The sequence below is a fragment of the Oryzias latipes genome, chromosome 21, assembly GCF_002234675.1.
Source record: "Oryzias latipes chromosome 21, ASM223467v1".
NCBI classification, from domain to species: Eukaryota; Metazoa; Chordata; class Actinopteri; order Beloniformes; family Adrianichthyidae; genus Oryzias; species Oryzias latipes.
The window spans coordinates 2,005,556-2,025,014 of NC_019879.2; the positions used below are offsets into that span (position 1 = coordinate 2,005,556).

Below are 19,459 nucleotides of genomic sequence, written 5' to 3' on the forward strand. Positions count from 1 at the left end.
TACTAATAACACCTTTACCTCCATTAAGGCCCTCAGTGCTCTACAGTAACATGCCCCAATAACAAGTTTACACACAAACACACACACTCACACTCACACTCACACTGACTGTAGATGCCATGCTAAGTGCAAATGAGCCGGAGCAATGTGAGGAACTGTGTGACACCAGACATGCAACCTTCAATTAGATGTTTGTCTCTCTCCTTTTGCACAACAGCTGCACCTCAGTCTGATTTAACTCTGCATTCACAGATCTTCATGACATAAGTAAGAAAAATACCAGAGCAGACCATTGTTTAAACTTTTTTATGCTTTTACAACAACAAACACCCAGACTGTTGTACATTTCTTACCAGGCCATTTGCTGCCAGGACAATTTATTGTAGCTTTAAGACAATTGAAATTAAAATCAAATGATACATTTAATCAACTGACATTATAGTGCATGTCAATGTGTAGAGTAAAGAAACATGGTCATAGGTTAGAAAGGGACTTCAATGATGGTTACTTTATATCTATCAGTTACAACCCAGGAACTATCACGAAGACGAGTAATATCTGGAAAAGCAGAACAACTTCTTCAAGTGTTTATAGATTTCTGTCATTTTTAGTCCATAAATGATTGGATTGCAAAGAGGATTGTACATGATCATCTGCAGTGTTATTATAAAGCGAGCAGTCTTTGAAAAATCTGACTCCAGCCTAATTATAATCATGTCATAAGTAATCAAACACGAATAGTTGATTAAAACCAGCAGGTGAGGTAAACAGGTCTGAGCAGCTTTTCTTCTGACTTCTCTACAGCTTTTATAAACCACTGTGAGGATCTTTACATATGTAAAAATTACAAAGAGCATGGGAAGAATAGCGATGTTAAACAGAGTAACTAAGCCAAATGTCAACAGAGCTTTAGAACCTGCACAGAAAAGATAATTTAAAGAATTGTTGCAGAAAATACCTTTCAATGTAAAGCTGCAAAGCTCTAAGTTTGCGTTCACAACAGTGAAAACAACAATATGACTAAAAGGTACAATCCAGGCCAATCCCAGTAAAACAAAAAGAATTGTTTTTCTCATAATGATCGCATATTGCAGAGGTTTACATATGGACACATATCTGTCAAAAGACATGGCTGCCAGCAGTAAGAATTCTGAACAACTGAATGAGTAAAACACAAAAATCTGAAAAAGACAGGCTTGATAAGAGATGACCTGTTTTGTGGCTAACAGGTCCGTTAAAAGTTTAGGGTAGATGTTTGTGCTGAAAAGAACAGAGTTGATCAATAGTCCTGCAATGAAAATGTACATAGGCTCATGAAGGTTCTTGTGAATCACAATCAGAGAAATTATGGTACAATTGCTGCAGACAATGAAAATATAAACAGGTAACATCATAAAGAAATAACAATACCTGTACTTTTCTATCTCCACAAAACCATTAAGACTTATGTATGTCACATTCATGTCAGTACTTAAGAATGATGATCAAAAAGAGTATTACTAATAACTATCAGACCGGTTATCAAATGGACATACGTTAGAAAATAAGCTTCAAGTGTCGCCTATTAAACTGTTTATGAAGACGCCTCTCTTACCCTCCAAGGGTCTCATTAACTCAGTAACTAAGTGTTACCATGAAAAGAATTTCCTTGAACGAATAAGTGACAAGCCTGGTTTTCTTTAAGGAAAAATATTTTCATTTGTTGTTTAGCAACTGTTGCTAGCTGGAACTTGTCCTTTCAGTCATGCCTCAACGCTTATGAAAAAAGGTCACAGTACAAAAGTAGATAACGAGTAAATTGAGAGCTTAAGCCAGATCTTTCATCTCCTTCTTTACCACAACAAACCAATTCTAAGACAGATTTACTGCAGACAGTGAAGTCATCAGTCTTTACGTCTCACACTCCATTTGCCCATCACTTGTTAAGATGAACCGGCAGCTGCTCTTCAGGCTAAGCAGATCATTCAATGATAGAAGGGTTGGTGGTCCCATCCATGCTCCCCCCAATCAACTGTCAATATATACATCCCAACATAAACACACACACATGCACACACACACCCTTTCAAACACACATACACGCACACACATTTTGCAAGGAAGGTGGGACCTGGGTCCGTCTGTCCCCTGCCTCTTCCCTGGTGGGGGGTACGGGCCCCTTTGCAGTGGCGGCCGTGTCCCCGGGGTGCCGGCTTCCTGGGCCCGGCGGTGCTCTCTCCGCACGGTGGGGGGGTTCACATTATATCTGAGCCGGGGGTGTCTGGTCCCTGGGGGGTGGGTTCTGGTCCTTGCTCCTGAGTGCTAGGCCCCGCCAAATTTCCAACTGTGGCCGAGCCTGGTCGGGCCATATTTACAACACCCCTTGTGGGCCCTCTTTTTTTCCCCGGGGTTCCCCCCTCCTGGGCGGGGGCGGCGGGCCCCTGCCTCGCTCCTCCCTGGACCAACCGTGGGCCGGGCGGGTGGCTGCCTGGAGTGCGGAGCGGGTCTCCCTTGGGGGGTCCTGGCTCGTACCTGGGGTTGGGGCGGGGGGATGCCCGGAACTCCTGGGTGGTGGTGGGGTGCTCGTCTGGGGCTGTGGGCGTCCTTCTCCGGTGGGGCCCTGCGTTGGGTTCTCCCGGCGCGGCGGGGGGGCTGCTCTCCTGGTTGGGATGGGGCGGCGCTCTCTTTCCCTCCGTGCGTCCCTGGCCTCTGGCTCTGGGGGCCTTGCGGCGGCCCTGCTGGCCCTGGCCTGGGTGGCGGGCTTGGTCGCCCGGGCGGCGGTTGTTCCCTGCCGGTTCCCGTGTGGCGTTGGGGGGATTCCGGCTGCCGCTGCTGCTGCGGTGGGGGTCTTGGGGTGGGGATGGCTGGGCACTCTCCCTCCTTCTTTTCATGTTCCACCATCCATAAACACTCACCTGAGCACTGGTGTTAGCTCACCTTTGCACTAACAGTTTGCATGATTGAATGACTAAAATATTTCACACTAGTTGGTTTTAAGGCATAAGTATGCGTGTGAACACTATCTGTTTTGTGTACATGTCGACAGGTGGACATTTTTGCAGCTAGCAGGTGTGTTTATAACATTTGAGTGTGTGTGTGGACAGGCTCCGCCCCCTTTTTTTTTTTTTTTTTTCTACATTTGAACCTTACCATAATGATTAACAACCAGTAAACTTGTTGCTTTATGCTGCTTCATGGTCTTATCCCCCTTCCCCTCCTATTATCACCCTCCTACCCCCCCTCTCTCTAACGTCCCTCTCTCTTCTTCCCCTCTTTCCTTTTCCGTCCGGTCCAACACCAAAGATTTTCAGACATGATTGAAATTAATAAAGTTTGGCCTCAATTACAAAAGGGGTTTATTCAGACATACCTTTGGTTTGTCTGAAGATTAATAACCCCTCTTGTTAAAGTAAAATATGTCCAACACAAGAGGCCCTCAGCTCTCATCTGTCTGCCCAGCTGTTGGACAGGACAAGTTAAAAAAAAAAAAAAAAAAAGATTCAGCGATATATATGCTGATCTTTCCGATGGATTGAATAAAGCATCAGTTCAGAGAGAAAGTTCATCTCTTACCGCTTGTTTTTGTCCAAATGATGAAGCAAAAGGTTGTTTTAAAGAAGCTGGCGCAGTGATACAAAACATTTAAGCTAGATGACTGGAAGTTTTTTTTCTGACTGTGCGGTTATCAGGTTTTAACGCACACCCAGCAGCCAATCAGAATCGAGTATTCACCCGGACCATGGTATGAGCACATGTTAAAGCACCAACTATACCTTTATCATTGGAGTTGGTCTTTAAAAAAGGTGATATAACTATGAGCACACACGGACACAGACACAGACACACCCTGCACGGCACAAATTTAATTCCAATAACTGACACAGTATCTCACTAATCACAATTGTGACCTGGCATAAAACACACTTTCACACACATATACCAACAACAATTTTGATTGATTGTTTTAATAGCATATTGACACATGCACAAAACAGAAAAATTAATGTTCCACTGATAGGAGGAAATTATGACACTCGTCTAAAAATATCTAACTTTTAAAAGTTTTAAAATGTAAAAAAAAAAGCTTAAATGGTTAGACTGCAAGTACATCTAATTTGGAAAAAATCAACTTGTCATGTCTTGTCATTCTGATCTTCTGTCCTGAGTTGTGCACTTTTGGTCTATGTCTGTCACCTGTGTTGTCTCGTGTTGCACTTCCTGTTTTATTTTGAAACACTAACTCTCCTCTCGTTTCAGGCCTGTTTCTTCCTGCCCTTGTCTCTTTCCCCTACAGGTGTGACTGTACATGTCTTAAATAGTCCGAGTCTCCCTTTAGTTTTATTTATTTTTTTTGGTTAGGTAGTCCCCACTCTGACCCACACTCCAACACAGTAGGTGGCGGTAATGCACCTTCACTTTGGTGCCTCCCGCCAATAAAACCACAAGAAGAAGAAAAAGAATGTCCTGTGCCAGTTCGTTTGGTTAAATTCATGAGCCATTGCTAAAGCTTCATTCAGAGATTAAAAGCTCTTGAAACTCTGCATCTGAGTCCAACCCTGTGTTCTGTAGTGACAGTACAAACTGGCCAGTATGGACTGTGAGATTGCAGAGAGCAGCAAAGGAACACCCATTTTGCAATACCTGGAATCCCGCCTTTCCCAGCAGGGGGACTTCCAGAAGGCTCTAGTACTCCATATGGTCCAAGTTACAACTTAAATTCAGGACCTCCATTTAGGCCAGCCCAGGACCTCCGCTCCACCGGATCTTTCTTCATCCGTTCCAGCTCCTTTTTCCACCATGACTGTCAGGAGTCTGGAGAATAAGATTGCCCCACCAGAACATTACTCTGGAGAGCCTGGATTGTGTAAGAACTTTCTCACAGACTGCTCGATTCACTTTGAACACTCACCCCATGCCTTTGTGTCTGATAGAGCCAGGATTGCCTTCATGATCTCGCATCTATCAGGGAGGGCTCGTGCATGGGCCATGGCAGAGGGGGTCACAACTCTCCTCTCTGTTCATCCCTCATTGCCTTCCAAGCTGCCCTACAGATCACATTTGATATGGTATCAAACAGTCGGGAGAAAGCGCAAAAACTCACCAACATAAGACAAGGTAAAAGAAAGACAAGGTAAAGAAACGGTGTGTGATTACGCCATCCGTTTCCGCACGTCAGTGGCTGGAACTCCGCAGAGCCCAATGATGTCTTCCTGAAGGGGCTGGCGCCGCGCATCCAGGAGCAGCTCATGCCACTGGTTTACCTCAGGATCTGGACTCCCTCATCGCTCTCGCCATCCATACGGACAACCGGTTGCATGAATCATCTTGCCTGCGGAGCAGCAGATCCACAGGGGAGGGGTCTTCTCACAGAATTAATTTGGCTGGACGGGATTTCCGCCGTTTTTCTCCCAACCTGCATTGCTTTTCCCCCACGAACAGTGGTTAAGGACCCATGCAGGTGGGCCGGGCGGGGGTCTCTGCGGAGGAACAGCAGCGCCACCAGCGGGAAGGTCGGTGCTACTGTGGGGAGCTTAACCATCTTGTCTCCTCCTGCCCTATGAAGAAACCAGCAATGGCAACACCACAGGACTCACAGCATTCATAGACTCAGGTGCAGATGAAACTTTAATGGATTGGGGGTTGGCTGAAAGAATAAGACTGAAATCTCACCTCCTTGAAAAACCCATCCAGGCCAGCAGTCTTGATGGAAGAGGATTGTTCAATATTACACACATTTCTGAACCTCTCCAGTTATCCATAGATGAACATAAGGAAATCACAAGTTTTTACTTATTCAAATGCCCCTCTAAGACTCTGGTGCTGAGTTATCCATGGTTGTGCAAACATTGCCCCCAGGTTGACTGGTCAACTGGAAGAATTCTGGGATGGGGGCCAGAATTGAACAAACACAGTCATCCCCTTCCCACTGGGAAACGACCCTCAAATGTCAGTAAACCTGTCTCTGTTCATCCTGCTTCAAGTTCAGAGACCCCGGACCTAAGTAAAGTGCCTTCCTGTTACCATCTTTTGGAAGAGGTTTACAGTAAGCCCAGGGCTCTGAGTCTTCCACCGCACCGCCCTTATGACTGCGCCACTGACCTGGTTCCAGGTTCCACCATCCCTAAGGGGTGTCTTTACTCCATCTCTGCTTCAGAACGACAGTCGCTGAATGAGTACATAGATGGATCACTGGCAGTGGGCCTCATCCGTCCTTGCTCCTCAGCAGCTGGTGCTGGTTTTTTCTTTGTGGGTGAAAAAGATGGGACCCTCAGGCCTTGCATCGACTACAGTGCTCTCAACAACACTACAATAAAAAACAGATATCCATTGCCTCTTATGACCTCTTTCTTTGACCAGCTCCAGCAGGCCAAGCTGTTTACAAAACTTGACCTTCGTAACGCTTATCACTTGGTTACAATTAGGGAGGGGGATGAGTGGAAGACGGAATTCAATACTCCTAGAGGTCATTATCAATACTTAGTTAGGCCCTCTGGTCTCACCAACGCTCCTGCTGTGTTTCAGGCCATGATTAATGATGTTCTCCGAGACTTCCTGGATCACTTTGTGTATGTCTACCTGGATGACATCCTCATTTATTCCCCTGATTTGGACTCTCATAAATCTCATGTTACCGTGGTCCTTCAGCTTCTTCTGGAGAACAACTTGTATGTGAAAGTGGAGAAAAACAAGTTTCATGTCTCAACAGTCTCCTTTCTGGGATTTGTGGTGTCAGCTGGGAAGGTTGAGATGGACTCTGCCAAGGTCAGTGCTGTGACAGACTGGCCAACACCCATGAGCCGCAAGAAACTTTGGCAATTTCTGGGTTTTGTGAACTTCTATGCACGCTTCATCCGGGGCTTCAGCACCATTGTTGCCCTCTCCATACTCTCACATCTCCTCATGTGAATTTCCAGTGGACATCAGAGGCAGAGATTACCTTCCAGACTCTTAAACAATGCTTCTTATCTGCTCCACTGCTCACCCTGCCTGACTTTTATTTTGTCTGGACACCACTGGAAACACAAATTCATGTGATGGTTTAGAGCAGGGGTGTCAAACTCCAGGCCTTGAGGGCCGACCTTCTGCTGGTTTTTCAGAAATCCTTCCTCATCTGCTGTTGATTACCTGTTTCAGGTGTGTTTAACCAATAAGTAGCTTCAATGGCATGTTGGTTAGAAAACATGTAGGACACTGGCCTTTGAGGCCTGGAGCTTGACACCTGCGGTTTAGAGTTTTTTCAGATCTGCGTAGCAACACTTCCGCCTCCGGCGATCCGGCTGCCGGTCTGACGACAAAGATAGTCTCGGGGTAAGTTTCGATGTGTCCGAAGGAGGTGACTTGGCAGATAGAAAAAGAGGTTAAGCAGGCTAACAGTGGGGTGTGAGTGGCTGAAAAATTTCCTGTTTGTTCCTCAGATGTTGCACTCCAGGGTGATTTACTGGGTCCAAGGGTGATTCACTGGGTCCACGCCTCACTGCTCTCCTGTCATCCGGGAGTCTGGCAGACTATGTACGCCATCTCCCGGTGGTTTTAGTAGCCTTGTAAGGAGCCGGAGGTCCGGGAGTACATTTCTGCATTTTCAGTCTGTCCCAAGAACAAGACATCAAACAGTAACCGCATGGGACTTCTTCAACCACTTCCAATCTCCTCCAGACCTTGGGCTGACATCTATATGGACTTCGTCACAGGCCTCCCAATCTCACAAGGTCACGCGACTGTTTAACTGTCGTAGACAGGTGCTTAAAGATTGTCAGGTTCATTGCCCTGCCAAGACTGCCATCGGCCAAGGGTACTGCTAACATTATAATGAACCAAATAGTTAGATACCATGGCTTCCCTAAAGACAATGTTTCAGACCGGGGCCCTCGGTTTGTGTCCCGGTTTGGAAGGAGATCTGTCGGCTCATTGGTGCTATGATCAGCCTGACCTCTGGGTATCATCCTGAATCCAATGGCCAGACTGAATGCCTCAACCAACAACTGGAAACCGGTCTCCAGTGTTTGGTCTCCCAGAACCCTTCTATCTGGAGTAGGCACCTGGTCTGGATGGAATACGCCCACAACACCTTGCCTACCTGGGCCACAGGCCTTTATACCGTTTAAGAGTGTTTTCGGATATGAACCTCCCATGTTTTCAGATTTGGAGCCAGAGGTATCTGTCCCGTCTGCCCTTGCCCTGGTTCGGCGCTGTCATCGCATCTGGGCAGCCACCCGGCAGGTTCTGGTCCGCGAACAGGACAGGGTCAAGAAGGCTGCAGATCGCAAGAGACGTTCCCGTCTATCGACCCGGGCAGAAGGTCTGGCTCTCAGTCAGGGATTTCAACCTGCACGTTCCTTGTAGAAAACTGGCTCCACGGTTTGTTGGTCCCTTTCCAATATCCAAGGTAATCAGTTCAGCTGTTGTTCGCCTTTGTCTGCCTCGATCCCTCCGGGTGCATCCCACCTTCCATGTCAGCAAGATAAAGCCGGTGGTGGAGAGTCCCCTGGTTCCCACTTCGGTGCCCCCTCCTCCGCCCAGAATGGTGTGGGGGTGGTCCAGTTAATACGTTGCGGAAGAATCCTGTCTGTCCAGAACAGGGGTCGGGGTTGGCAGTTCCTGGTCGACTGGGAGGGGTATGGCCCGGAGGAGCGGCAGTGGGTTCCTTAACAGTTCATTGTGGAACCACCACTTTTGTCCTTAATTGTTCACTTTTGGTCCATATCTGTCATCTGTGTTGTCTCATGTTGCACTTCTTGTTTTATTTTGTAACACTTAGTCTCCTCTCGTTTCAGGTCTGTTTCTTTCTTGCCTTAGTCTGTTACCTACAGGTGTGACTGTGTAATCTTCCCTGGTTGTTTTCCACCTGTTTCCCCTCCATGTTTTAATATGGCAAAGTGGCGTCCGAATGCAAGGACATATCTCTGATTTCCTTTCAGCTCCAACTGTGACACACATGACTCTAGAAGACCACGATTATTGTTAACATGTGTAAAAATAAGTGTTAACATATATAACGAAATTGTAAATATGTATATTTGATATATATATGAAAATCCTTTTGAGATTGTTAAAAATGACTCAGATTTAAATAATACATGTAAATAATTAATTTTTGTTAATGCATTTATTAAACAAATTGAAAAATCAACGATAACGTTACATGTTTTGAACAATGTTTTCAGCTCAAGTAAGCTTAACAGACTCCTGTCACTCTTCCTCCCTTCCGTCTCTTTCCTACTCTCTTCTGGCTCTTTCAACAAAAACCTTTACCCCAATATGACAACGATTAACCGTTTAATGATAAATTAATACAAATCTGATCAAGTGAGATCTTACTCCCATGACCCATCCGGCACGAGCTTGCCTGAAAACAAACAGGCTGTCTTTCTCCACCCGCAGATGGATCAGATTTTCCTCATCCTCATCTGTCCCAACATGTGTAAACACATTTAAAAAATGTGTCAATAACTTATGACTACGGTTAGAACTCACTCCTTTTTGGTGTAATATCTGCAGCGTTTGTTTTTAGCCTTCAACTTCTTAAAATACAAAATTCTTACTTCTAAAGTGTGTATTTCTCCTAAGTCTGTGATCTGACATGGGTAAAAAAAAAACAACTAGTATTAATTCAAACGAAGTAATATTCCGCTCCCATTGAATATGGATGCCTCAGCTTGCTGCTACCCCATACCGCAGTGGGTGTCTGTCTGCCGGCATGACAAGCAAATGAGCTCCGGCTGGCCATGGAGCGAGCTATTCCCAGCCACGGGCGAGCTCCAGCTATGGAGCTCTTTTGCCTGTCATGCCGGCATCCAGACAGCTAGCTGGCCGGCAGACGAACGGCTGTTGGGGTATTGGATGTTGTACTTTAGGAATAACAATATTCAGGACACGCTGAGGTAACTTGTGTTTTATACGCTTTAGCAGTTAGCAGTCACTTTACATCCAAAGGCTACATACTATGTTTCCCATCATGCATTACACATATCTCATAATGCTTCTCGTCCCTGTAACTGTATTGCATTCAAATACAACAGGATAAATTTAAATCAGAATAATAATTCGTGTCAACGAATGAATTATTTTGTGGGAATTAAATATAATTTGTGGGGACAAATCTTTTGTTTACCCATGTCGGATCACGGGCTCCATAATTTTCTTCAGGCATTAAACCAGTAAAATTATATGAAGGGCTAAAAAATATGTTTCCTGTAATTTTGAATATGCTAGAAACAACTTGACGTTACTAAGACAAGTTTAGTTTGTTTCACCTTTGCCCAACTGTTGCTGATGTAGCTTCAGCAACCCTGTGACCCCGAACAGGAATTCAACAAGTTTAGAAAACAGATGGATGGATGGATGGAGTATAGCTTAGCTATTTCTCTTTTAATTTTTTTCAAGCACACATGTCTAAAAATGTCTTTTGCACTAGTCCAAAGTCCAGGGTTATGTCACAAAAGTCCCTTGCTGGAAAAAACAGAAGCTGCATCTCAAGTGCAAATCACTGGTGGTTTGCTGTCATGAACCCCAAAGGCAGTACAGAACAGGACAAAGAAAAGGGTTTTCAAATCACGATGAACTGACACATCTAGTATTGCACAATAGCTTCCTCAAGTGTTTATATATTTCTGTCATTTTCAGACCATAAATTATTGGATTGCAAAGAGGAGTATACATAATCAGTTGCAATGTCATTATAAAGCGAGCAGTTTTTGAAAGGTTTGACTCTACCCGAACTATAGTTACATCATAAATGGCCAAACAAGAATAATTGATCAAAACCAGCAGGTGAGGTAAACAGGTCTGAGCTGCTTTACCTCTAACTTTTCTACTACTTTTATAAACCACTATGAGGATTTTTGTATATGTGAAAATGATGAACAACAAGGGAAGAATAGCAACATTGACCAGAATAATTAAACCAGATATTATCTGTTCGCCTAAACCTGCACAGAAAAGATAATTTATAGAATTGTTGCAGAAAATACCTGTTAATGTAAAGCTGCAAAGCTCTTTCTTTGAATTTCTTATGACAGGAACAACAAGGTGACAAACAGGTACACCCCAGGCCAGTCCCACAAAAACTACTGCCTTGATTTTTTTCATAATTATTGCATATTGCAGAGGTTTACATATGGACACGTATCTGTCATAAGACATGACAGCCAGCAGAAAGAATTCTGAACCACCAAATAAGTAAAAAAACATATTCTGAAGAAGGCAGGCTTGAAAAGAGATGACCTGCTCATTAGATAAAAAGTCTGCCAAAAGTTTGGGGTAGATGTTTGTGCTGAAAAGAACAGAGTTGATCAATAGTGATGCAATGAAAATGTACATAGGCTCATGAAGGTTCTTGTGAATCACAATCAGAGAAATTATTGTACAATTGCTGCAGACAATCAAAATATAAAAAGTTAACATCATAAAGAAATAAAAATACCTGTACTTTTCTATCTCCACTAAACCATCAAGACTTATGTATGTCACATTCATATCAGTACTTAAAAATCTTTTCAAAGAGACAGTTAAGAATGAAGCAAACTATAATGAAGCAAGACATGTAAAAGACCTAAGCCCTAAGCTTTACAAAGAGCTACCTGTGGACTTTGTTGCTTCTTAAACTGCTATTTGTTTATGTCAGAGCAACTATTTAACAGTTCTGTGTTACACTCTAAGGGTCTCATTAACCCTTCTGTGATGGAAATGTCCCAATGTAAACAACATTATCAGAGCACCAGGATGACATGGCGAAAAAAATGCCAGTTTAACAAATGTGTTGGGGATCTTTTCCAGCAGTGGTCCCAAACTATTTTAGGCAATGGACCAGTTTAATGTCTAAGGCTGGAGTGGGGGTCCAACCTGTTTGTGTTTCATCTTCCAGTTTCCTGCTGAAAACCCAAAAAGGTTTAGCTCTTAAAACCTTTTGGGTTTTAAGCAGGAGGTATCAGAAAAGTTACCACAGGGATAACTGGCTTGTGGCGGCCAAGCGTTCATAGCGATGTCGCTTTTTGATCCTTCGATGTCGGCTCTTCCTATCATTGTGAAGCAGAATTCACCAAGCGTTGGATTGTTCACCCACTAATAGGGAACGTGAGCTGGGTTTAGACAAGTGCTTCTCAATTATTTTTTGCCAGGCCCCCCCATAGGAAAAAGAAAATGTTTCGCGCCCCACCTGACCCCCCCCCCCCCCCCCCCATAAGACCCCCCCACAAACACACAGACTCGCGCGGTGACAATATATTAGGTTAGTATCTCTAAAAGTCTACCTAAAATTGTATCTTTTAACATTAACAAAAGAAAAAAGCAATGTAAATCCACTCTCAACAAATATTAACTTTATTTTGCCCCACAGAAACCCTGTTTTAGTCTAAAACAGAAAAGAAGCTTAAAGTCTGTCAGTCCTTATTTTTTTTTTTTACTTGTCCTGTCCAACAGCTGGGCAGGCAGATGAGAACTGAGGGCCTCTTGTGTTGGACATATTTTACTTTAACAAGAGCGGTTGTTAATCTTCAGACAAACCAAAGGTAAGTCTGAATAAACCCCTTTTGTAATTGAGGCCAAACTTTATTAATTTAAATCATATTTGAAAATCTTTGGTGTTGGACCTGACGAAAAAGGAAAGGAGGGAAGAAGAGAGAGGGATGTTAGAGAGAGAGGGGGGGGGGGTTTAGGAGGGTGATAGTAGGAGGGGGGGATAAGACCACGAAGCAGCATGGAACAGCAAGTTTACTGGTTGTTTATCATTACGGTAAGGTTCAAATGTAGTACAAAAAGGGCGGGGCCTGTCCACACACGCACTCAAATGTTATCAATACACCTGTTAGCTGCAAAAATGTCCACATGTCAACATGTACACAAAACAGATAGTGTTCACACACGCATACCTATGCCTTTAAAAAAAACTAGTGTGAAATCTTTCATTAATTCAATCATGCAAACTATTAGTGCAAAGGTGAGCTAACACCTGTGCTCAGGTGAGTGTTTATGTTCTTCTAAAATGGATGGTGGAATGTGAAAAGAAGGAAGGAGAGTGCCGAGCCATCCCCACACCAAGACCCCCGCCGCAGCAGCCGGAACCCCTCAACGCCACATGGCAGCAGGCAGGGAACAACCGCCCCCCGGGCGACCAAATCCTCCACCCAGGCCAGGGCCAGCAGGACTGCCTCGAGGCCCCCACCCCAGGCAGCCACCCGGCCCACGATTGGCCTAGGGAGGAGCAAGGCAGGGGCAAGCCGCCCCCGCCCAGGAGGGGAGCACCCCGGGGGGAAAAAAAGGGGGCCCACAAGGGGAGTTGTAGAAATGGCCCGACCAGGCTCGGCCACAGTTGGAAATTTGGCGAGGCCCAGCGCTCAGGGGCAAGGACCAGAACCCACCGCCCAGGGACACGGACACCCCCGGCTCAGGTGTAATGTGAACCCCCTCCCCGCCCTGAGAGAGCACCGCTGGGCCCAGGAAACCGGCACCCAGGGTACATGGCCGCCGTTGCCAAGGGCCCCGTACCCCCCGCCAGGGAAGGGGTAGGGGACAGATGGTCCTAGGTCCCACCTTCCTTGCAAAAATGTGTGTACGTGTATGTGTATTTGTGACGGTGTGTGTGTGCATGTGTCTGTGTTTATGTTGAAATGTATATTTTGAGGGGGGAGGGGTGTGTGTATTAAGGGGGGTGCAGTTTTAATTGGCGGGTAGGACACTGAGGGGACATCTCCTGGTTACTCACAGTGACGTCCCCTCACCCTCCCCACCGAAAGAGGGGGGGGCCCACTCCATACGGCAACCATGGGAGGGGGACCACTGCCAAGTAGCTTTCCCCCCCCCCCAAGGCGCATCGCAGGCTAGACCCCCCACCCCTTCACCCTAATATAAAGTTATATGAGGAAGGGGGTAAGTTGGGGACAGCTGGTAGACTGTCCCCCAGTGGTCAAACAGCTGTCCCCCCCCCCCCCCCCCCCCCAACATAGGGGCCAGGTCCCCCCAACCCAGGGACCCCATCCCCGGAGGCGCCGACACCCCAGGCCCAGCACCACCCACCCCACACAGAGAGAGAGGAGCCAGAAGGCGCCGCCCCCCGGAGCAAGCCCAGGCCCCCACCCCCAAGCGCCGGCCCTAGAAGAGCTCTGGTCAGGCCTGGACGGGACCGAGGCGGCCAACCGGCCGGGGCAACCGCCAATTGCATCAGCAGAGACTCCAACCCGTCAACCCCCCAAGGTCCCGTACCAATAGTGGGCTCCCCCTCTCCCCCAGAATGCCCCCCCAGGACAGGGCCAACAAGCCCCCCTCCCCAGCCCATCCCAGACCCCGCAGCTGAGCGGATGACACCCAGGGCGACCGGGGGTCCCAAGAGGGTTGTCCCGTCCAGAGCCAGGGAAGGGCTGATCCCAGCCCCAGGTGTAGATGGGCATTCCATCCAGCGCCGCAGAGCCCACACCACCCCTCCCCTTTCGTTCTCACTCGCGCAGCCGCGTGTGACACGGGACAGGAGCAGCTACAGGGACGGGGATTCAAAGGTTTCAGGCTGTTACAAACTGTGATAGAACAGACAATAGGAACCGAAGAGTGGACCAGATTTTTTTCCAAGCACTGAGCCGCTGTCACCGCCGTCCCCACGTTAAATTTGCGCACCGGCCAATAACCCGTATTACCTGTGCCTAAAACCGCCACCACAGCGCGCCCCCCTGGCATCGCTAAAAACAATCATGGGGGGACGCGCCCCACTATTTAAGAAGCACTGGTTTAGACCGTCGTGAGACAGGTTAGTTTTACCCTACTGATGATGTCTTGTTGCTGTCACTTTAACACAATTCATCATGGGAGATGTAGTGATGGCAGACACGCGCTCTTCTCTGAGCTTCATTGTTTTGTTCACTTGTTCCACGGTCTGATACCGGATTATGTGGAAAGCTACACCGCTAAAGACGAGCTTTAGCTGGTATTTTTGTTGGAACTGAGGGACTTTGAGCTAAATTGGAACAAGGAAGTGAACACTTAAACCACTTCTGATTGGTCAGACTGATGACATGTGATTAAGCATCCAATAATAATTGATGGAGATGTCTAAAGGGGTGGGACTTTTCCGAAAACAGAGCTAAAGCTGCGGCTAAATCGTGGTACTGTGGCAAATGATGAGGAGATACGTCTTGACTTCAATACGTGAAGCTTTATTCATTCACATGCCAACAACTGAAATAAATCAGGCAAATCATCTTATATGTAAACACAATCAGACCACGCCCATAGCAACTGCAAAGCCAGTTGGGTGTGAGGCCATAAGGCAAGGGTAACACCACACAGTCCCCCCCCCAAACACCCAGAAAGGAACCCAACCTTCAAAACCAATTCTGCGTGGGCATTGAATGGGTCTGCCAAAATGGCTATGCTGACCCACAGCCTGGTCAGCCAACTGTGGAACGCTGTCTGTAGAACGTGGCAAATCTAGGGGTCTGGAAGGAGGACGTCCCCAGCAAGGAACTTGAGCTGGCTGCACAGCGTCGCCTGTCAACACAAGCACTGGTTTAAGCCGGTCCACTGTTACATAGTCTCTACACCCTCCCATGTCCAGAACAAAACATTTGTCACCCTTCTCTAGGACACGGAACGGACCATCGTAGGGAGGATGAAGGGGGGAGTGGTGGGCGTCATGTCGGACAAAAACAAACTGGGCTGACTGGAGCGACGCAGGTAAAATTGACCGTGGGATACAGTGGTGCACAGGGCCAGGAGCCGACGGTAAACAAGGACCCGGGGCAGTCGAATCTAACAAAAACTGGAATTCAGAGTGGTTGTCCAAACACTAACTCTGCAGAGGACGCGTCTGGGTTGGTCTTAAGAGCTGATCATAGTCCTAGCAGGACCCACAGCAAACAATCAAACCAACAGTCATCTGTGAGCGCTGCGCAGAGGGGAAGCCGTTAGAGAACGGTGGAAACGCTCACACAACCCATTCGCTTGAGGGTGATAAGCCGCAGTACGGTGCACCTGCATCCATAAAGATCGCGCCATTCCCGACCAAAGTTCTGAAATGAACTAGAGGCCCCTGTCTGAAGTAATGTCTGACAGCAGACCAAAACGGGCAACCCAGGCACATATAAAAGCACTGACTACGTCAGCAGATGTAGAGGAGGACAGAGGAACTACCTGCGCCACCTGGTGGTCCGATCCACCATTGTTAACAAATGTGTAAAACCCTTTGAGGGAGGCAGTGGGCCAACCAAGTCCACGTGAACGTGGTTAAAAACGCTTGGCTGGGATCGGTAGGTGTTGTAGGGGGGCTTTTGTGTGCCGGTGAACTTATGCACGTTGACATGCACAACAAGCCGCGGCGCATCCCTTAACGTCCTTACGCAACCCAGGCCACACAAAGCGGGAACTAACCAGCTTTATTGACGCGCATACACCTGGGTGCGAGAGGGAATGGACAGATTCAGAAATGCAGTGCCGCCACCCCGCGGGAACTACCAGCCAAGGCCCTCCTGTGGAAACATCACACAGGAGAGTTAGACCGCAATCTTGCCACACAGCCTCATCAAGTTTGAGGCCCAAACTATCAAAGTGGAGGGCAAGTATGTGTGCATCACCAGGCTGCTCAGTGGTCATGGCAGAAAAATCTGTTTCAAAAAGCACCAGGGAGACGAGAACGCGTGAGAGGCAGTCTGCAAAACTCTGAAATGGCTGCCAGATGGCGCTCTTGGCATGCAGACCAAGGTTCACTCACCTTAGCCATGGCAAACGTCAGTGGTTTGTGATCCACGTAGGCAACGAAAGAACATCCTTCCAGCAAAAAAATCGGAAATGTCGAGTTGCCAAATTGAGAGAAAGCAACTCGCGGTCAAAAACACTACACTTGTGGTCCAGAGTCTGCAACTTGGGGCTAAAAAATGCAAGCGGCTGCCAAGTGTCCGCCACTCGCTGCTCTACCACAGCACCAACTGCTATGTCTGAAGCGTTGGTAGTCAGTGCAATCTCAGTTTTCGGGTCTGGGTGCGCAAGGAGAGCAGCTTTTGCTAAGGCTGACTTAGCTCCGTCAAATGCAGCAACGCGGTCTGGTGTCCAATCCACAGGGTCTGGGGTTTTCGTGCAACGCAAGCCATCATAAAGCGGTTGTAACAGGTGGGCAGCCCGGGGTATGAACCTGTTGTAAAAGTTCACCATCCCCAAGAACTCCTGTAGCGACTTAATCACTGCAGGATAAGGGAAATTTGCCACAGCCTGGACTTTGGTGGGCAGAGGAACAGCACCCTGCGCCGAAATTCGATGAGCCAAAAAATCAATGGCTGACAAAGCATACTGGAATTCAAGCCGTGTGTTTCCAACCGCTGGAAAACCTCCTTAAGGTGCACGAGATGCTCTTCTGGGGAGGGGCTGGCCACCAAAATGCCATCTAAATAAACGAACACGAACTCAAGACTGCTTAGCACCAAATCCATCAACCTTTGATAGGTTTGGGCTGCACCTTTAAGACCGAAAGGCATGCACAGGAACTCAAAGTCCAAACGGAGTGATAACCGCAATCTTAGGCACGTCTTCGGCCCACACCGGAACCTGTTGGTAACCTCTCACCAGGTCCACTTTAGAAACAATTGAGGCGCCACACAAACGAACCGAGAAATCCTGAATGAGGGAAGGGGGTCAAATGTTGTTGCGTCGTTCAGATGGCGAAAATACTCACACGGGCACCAGGAGCCATCTGCCCTGGGCACCATGCGTAGGGGCGACCCCAGGGGCTGGTAGAGCGCCTCACGAGACCCAGACTCTCCAAGGTGGCGAACTCCTCCTTAGCGATGGTGAGTTTTGTTGCATCAAGGCGCCGTGCCCGAGCAAAAACTGGAGGGCCCTTAGTGGGGATGAAATGCTCCACTCCGTGCTCAGCCACAGTGGAGGAAAAGCAGCGGTGGTCAAAGACGGAAACTCACCCAATAAACTCTGAAAAGCGTCATTGCATGACAAACACTGCATGGGCATGACAGGCCAGATTCCCCAGCTGCACATGGAAAGTGGCAAAAGTAATTGGGTCTATTATTATGCGGTTTGCCATGTCCATTAACAAACTACACTGACCAAAAATATAAACGCAACACTTTTGTTATTGCTCCCATTTTTTATGGTATGAACTCAAAGATGTGAAAAATTTTCCACATACACAAAATAACCAGTTCTCTGAAATATTGTTCACAAATCTGTCTAAATCTTTGATAGTGAGAACTTCTCCTTTGCCAAGACAATCCATCCCACCTCACAGGTGTGCCATATCAAGATGGTGATTAGACAGCATGATTATTGCACAGGTGTGCCTTAGACTGGCCACAAGAAAAGGCCACTCTGAAATCTTCCGTTGTATCGCACAGCACAATGCCACAGATGTCGCAAGTTTTGAGGGAGCGTGCAATTGGCATGCTAACAGCAGGAATGTCCACCAGAGCTGTTGCTAGGGAATTGAATGTCCATTTCTCCACTGTAAGCCTTCTCCAAAGGTGTTTTAGAGAATTTGGCTGCACATCCAACCGGCCTCACAACCACAGACCACGTGTAACCACACCAGCCCAAGACCTCCACATCCAGCATGTCCACCTCCAAGATCGTCTGAGACCAGCCACTCGGACAGCTGCTGAAACAATCGGTTTAAATAACCACACAGAATTTCAGCACACACTGTCAGAAACCGTCTCAGGGAAGCTCATCTGCATGCTCGTCTTCCTCATCGAGGTCTCGACCTCAGTCCAGTTCATGGTCGTAACCGACTTGAGTGGGCAAATGCTCACATGCAATGGCGTCTGGCACTGTTCTCTTCACGGATGACTCCTGGTTTACACTGTTCAGGGCAGATGGCAAACAGCGTGTGTGACGTTGTGTGGGTGACCGGTGTTCTGTTGTCAATGTTGTGCATGGAGTAGCCCATGGTGGTGGTGGGGTTATGGTATGGGCAGGCATCTGTTATGGGCGAAGAACACAGGTGCATTTCATTGATGGCATTTTGAATGCACAGAGATACCGTGACGAGATCCTGGGGCCCATTGTTGTGCCGTACATCCAACAACATCACCTCATGTTGCAGCATGATAATGCACGGCCCCATGTTGCAAGGATCTGTACACAATTCTTGGAAGCTGAAAACATCCCAGTTCTTGCATGGCCAGCATACTCACCGGACATGTCCCCCATTGAGCATGTTTGGGATGCTCTGTATCGGCGTATACGACAGCGTGTTCCAGTTCCTGCCAATATCCAGCAACTTCGCACAGCCATTGAAGAAGAGTGGACCAACATTCCACAGGCCACAATAGACAACCTGATCAACTCTATGCCAAGGAGATGTGTCGCACTTCATGAAGCAAATGGTGGTCACACCAGATACTGACTGGTTGTCTGAGTCCCCTGACCCCCTCAATAAAACAGAACTGAAGATTTCAGAGTGGCCTTTTCTTGTGGCCGGTCTAAGGCACACCTGTGCAATAATCATGCTGTCTAATCAGCATCTTGATATGGCACACCTGTGAGGTGGGATGGATTG

The 19,459-nt window shown here is 47.2% G+C and overlaps 2 protein-coding genes across 2 annotated transcripts; both read right to left on the reverse strand.

Annotated features, from left to right (window-relative positions):
* Positions 1-539: 539 nt before the first annotated feature.
* On the reverse strand, positions 540-5,278 carry LOC101164193 (olfactory receptor 142-like). The gene is made up of 2 exons (XM_023950953.1): positions 5,241-5,278; positions 540-1,470 (listed from the first exon to the last, which is right to left on the reverse strand). The coding sequence occupies exons 1-2, from the start codon at positions 5,276-5,278 to the stop codon at positions 540-542; spliced, it is 969 nt and encodes a 322-aa protein (XP_023806721.1).
* Positions 5,279-10,527: 5,249 nt separating this feature from the next.
* On the reverse strand, positions 10,528-11,997 carry LOC101174323 (olfactory receptor 142-like). The gene is made up of 2 exons (XM_004085683.2): positions 11,879-11,997; positions 10,528-11,458 (listed from the first exon to the last, which is right to left on the reverse strand). Exons 1-2 carry the CDS (start codon positions 11,995-11,997, stop codon positions 10,528-10,530), a joined length of 1,050 nt encoding a protein of 349 aa, XP_004085731.2.
* Between the last annotated feature and the right edge of the window lie 7,462 nt (positions 11,998-19,459).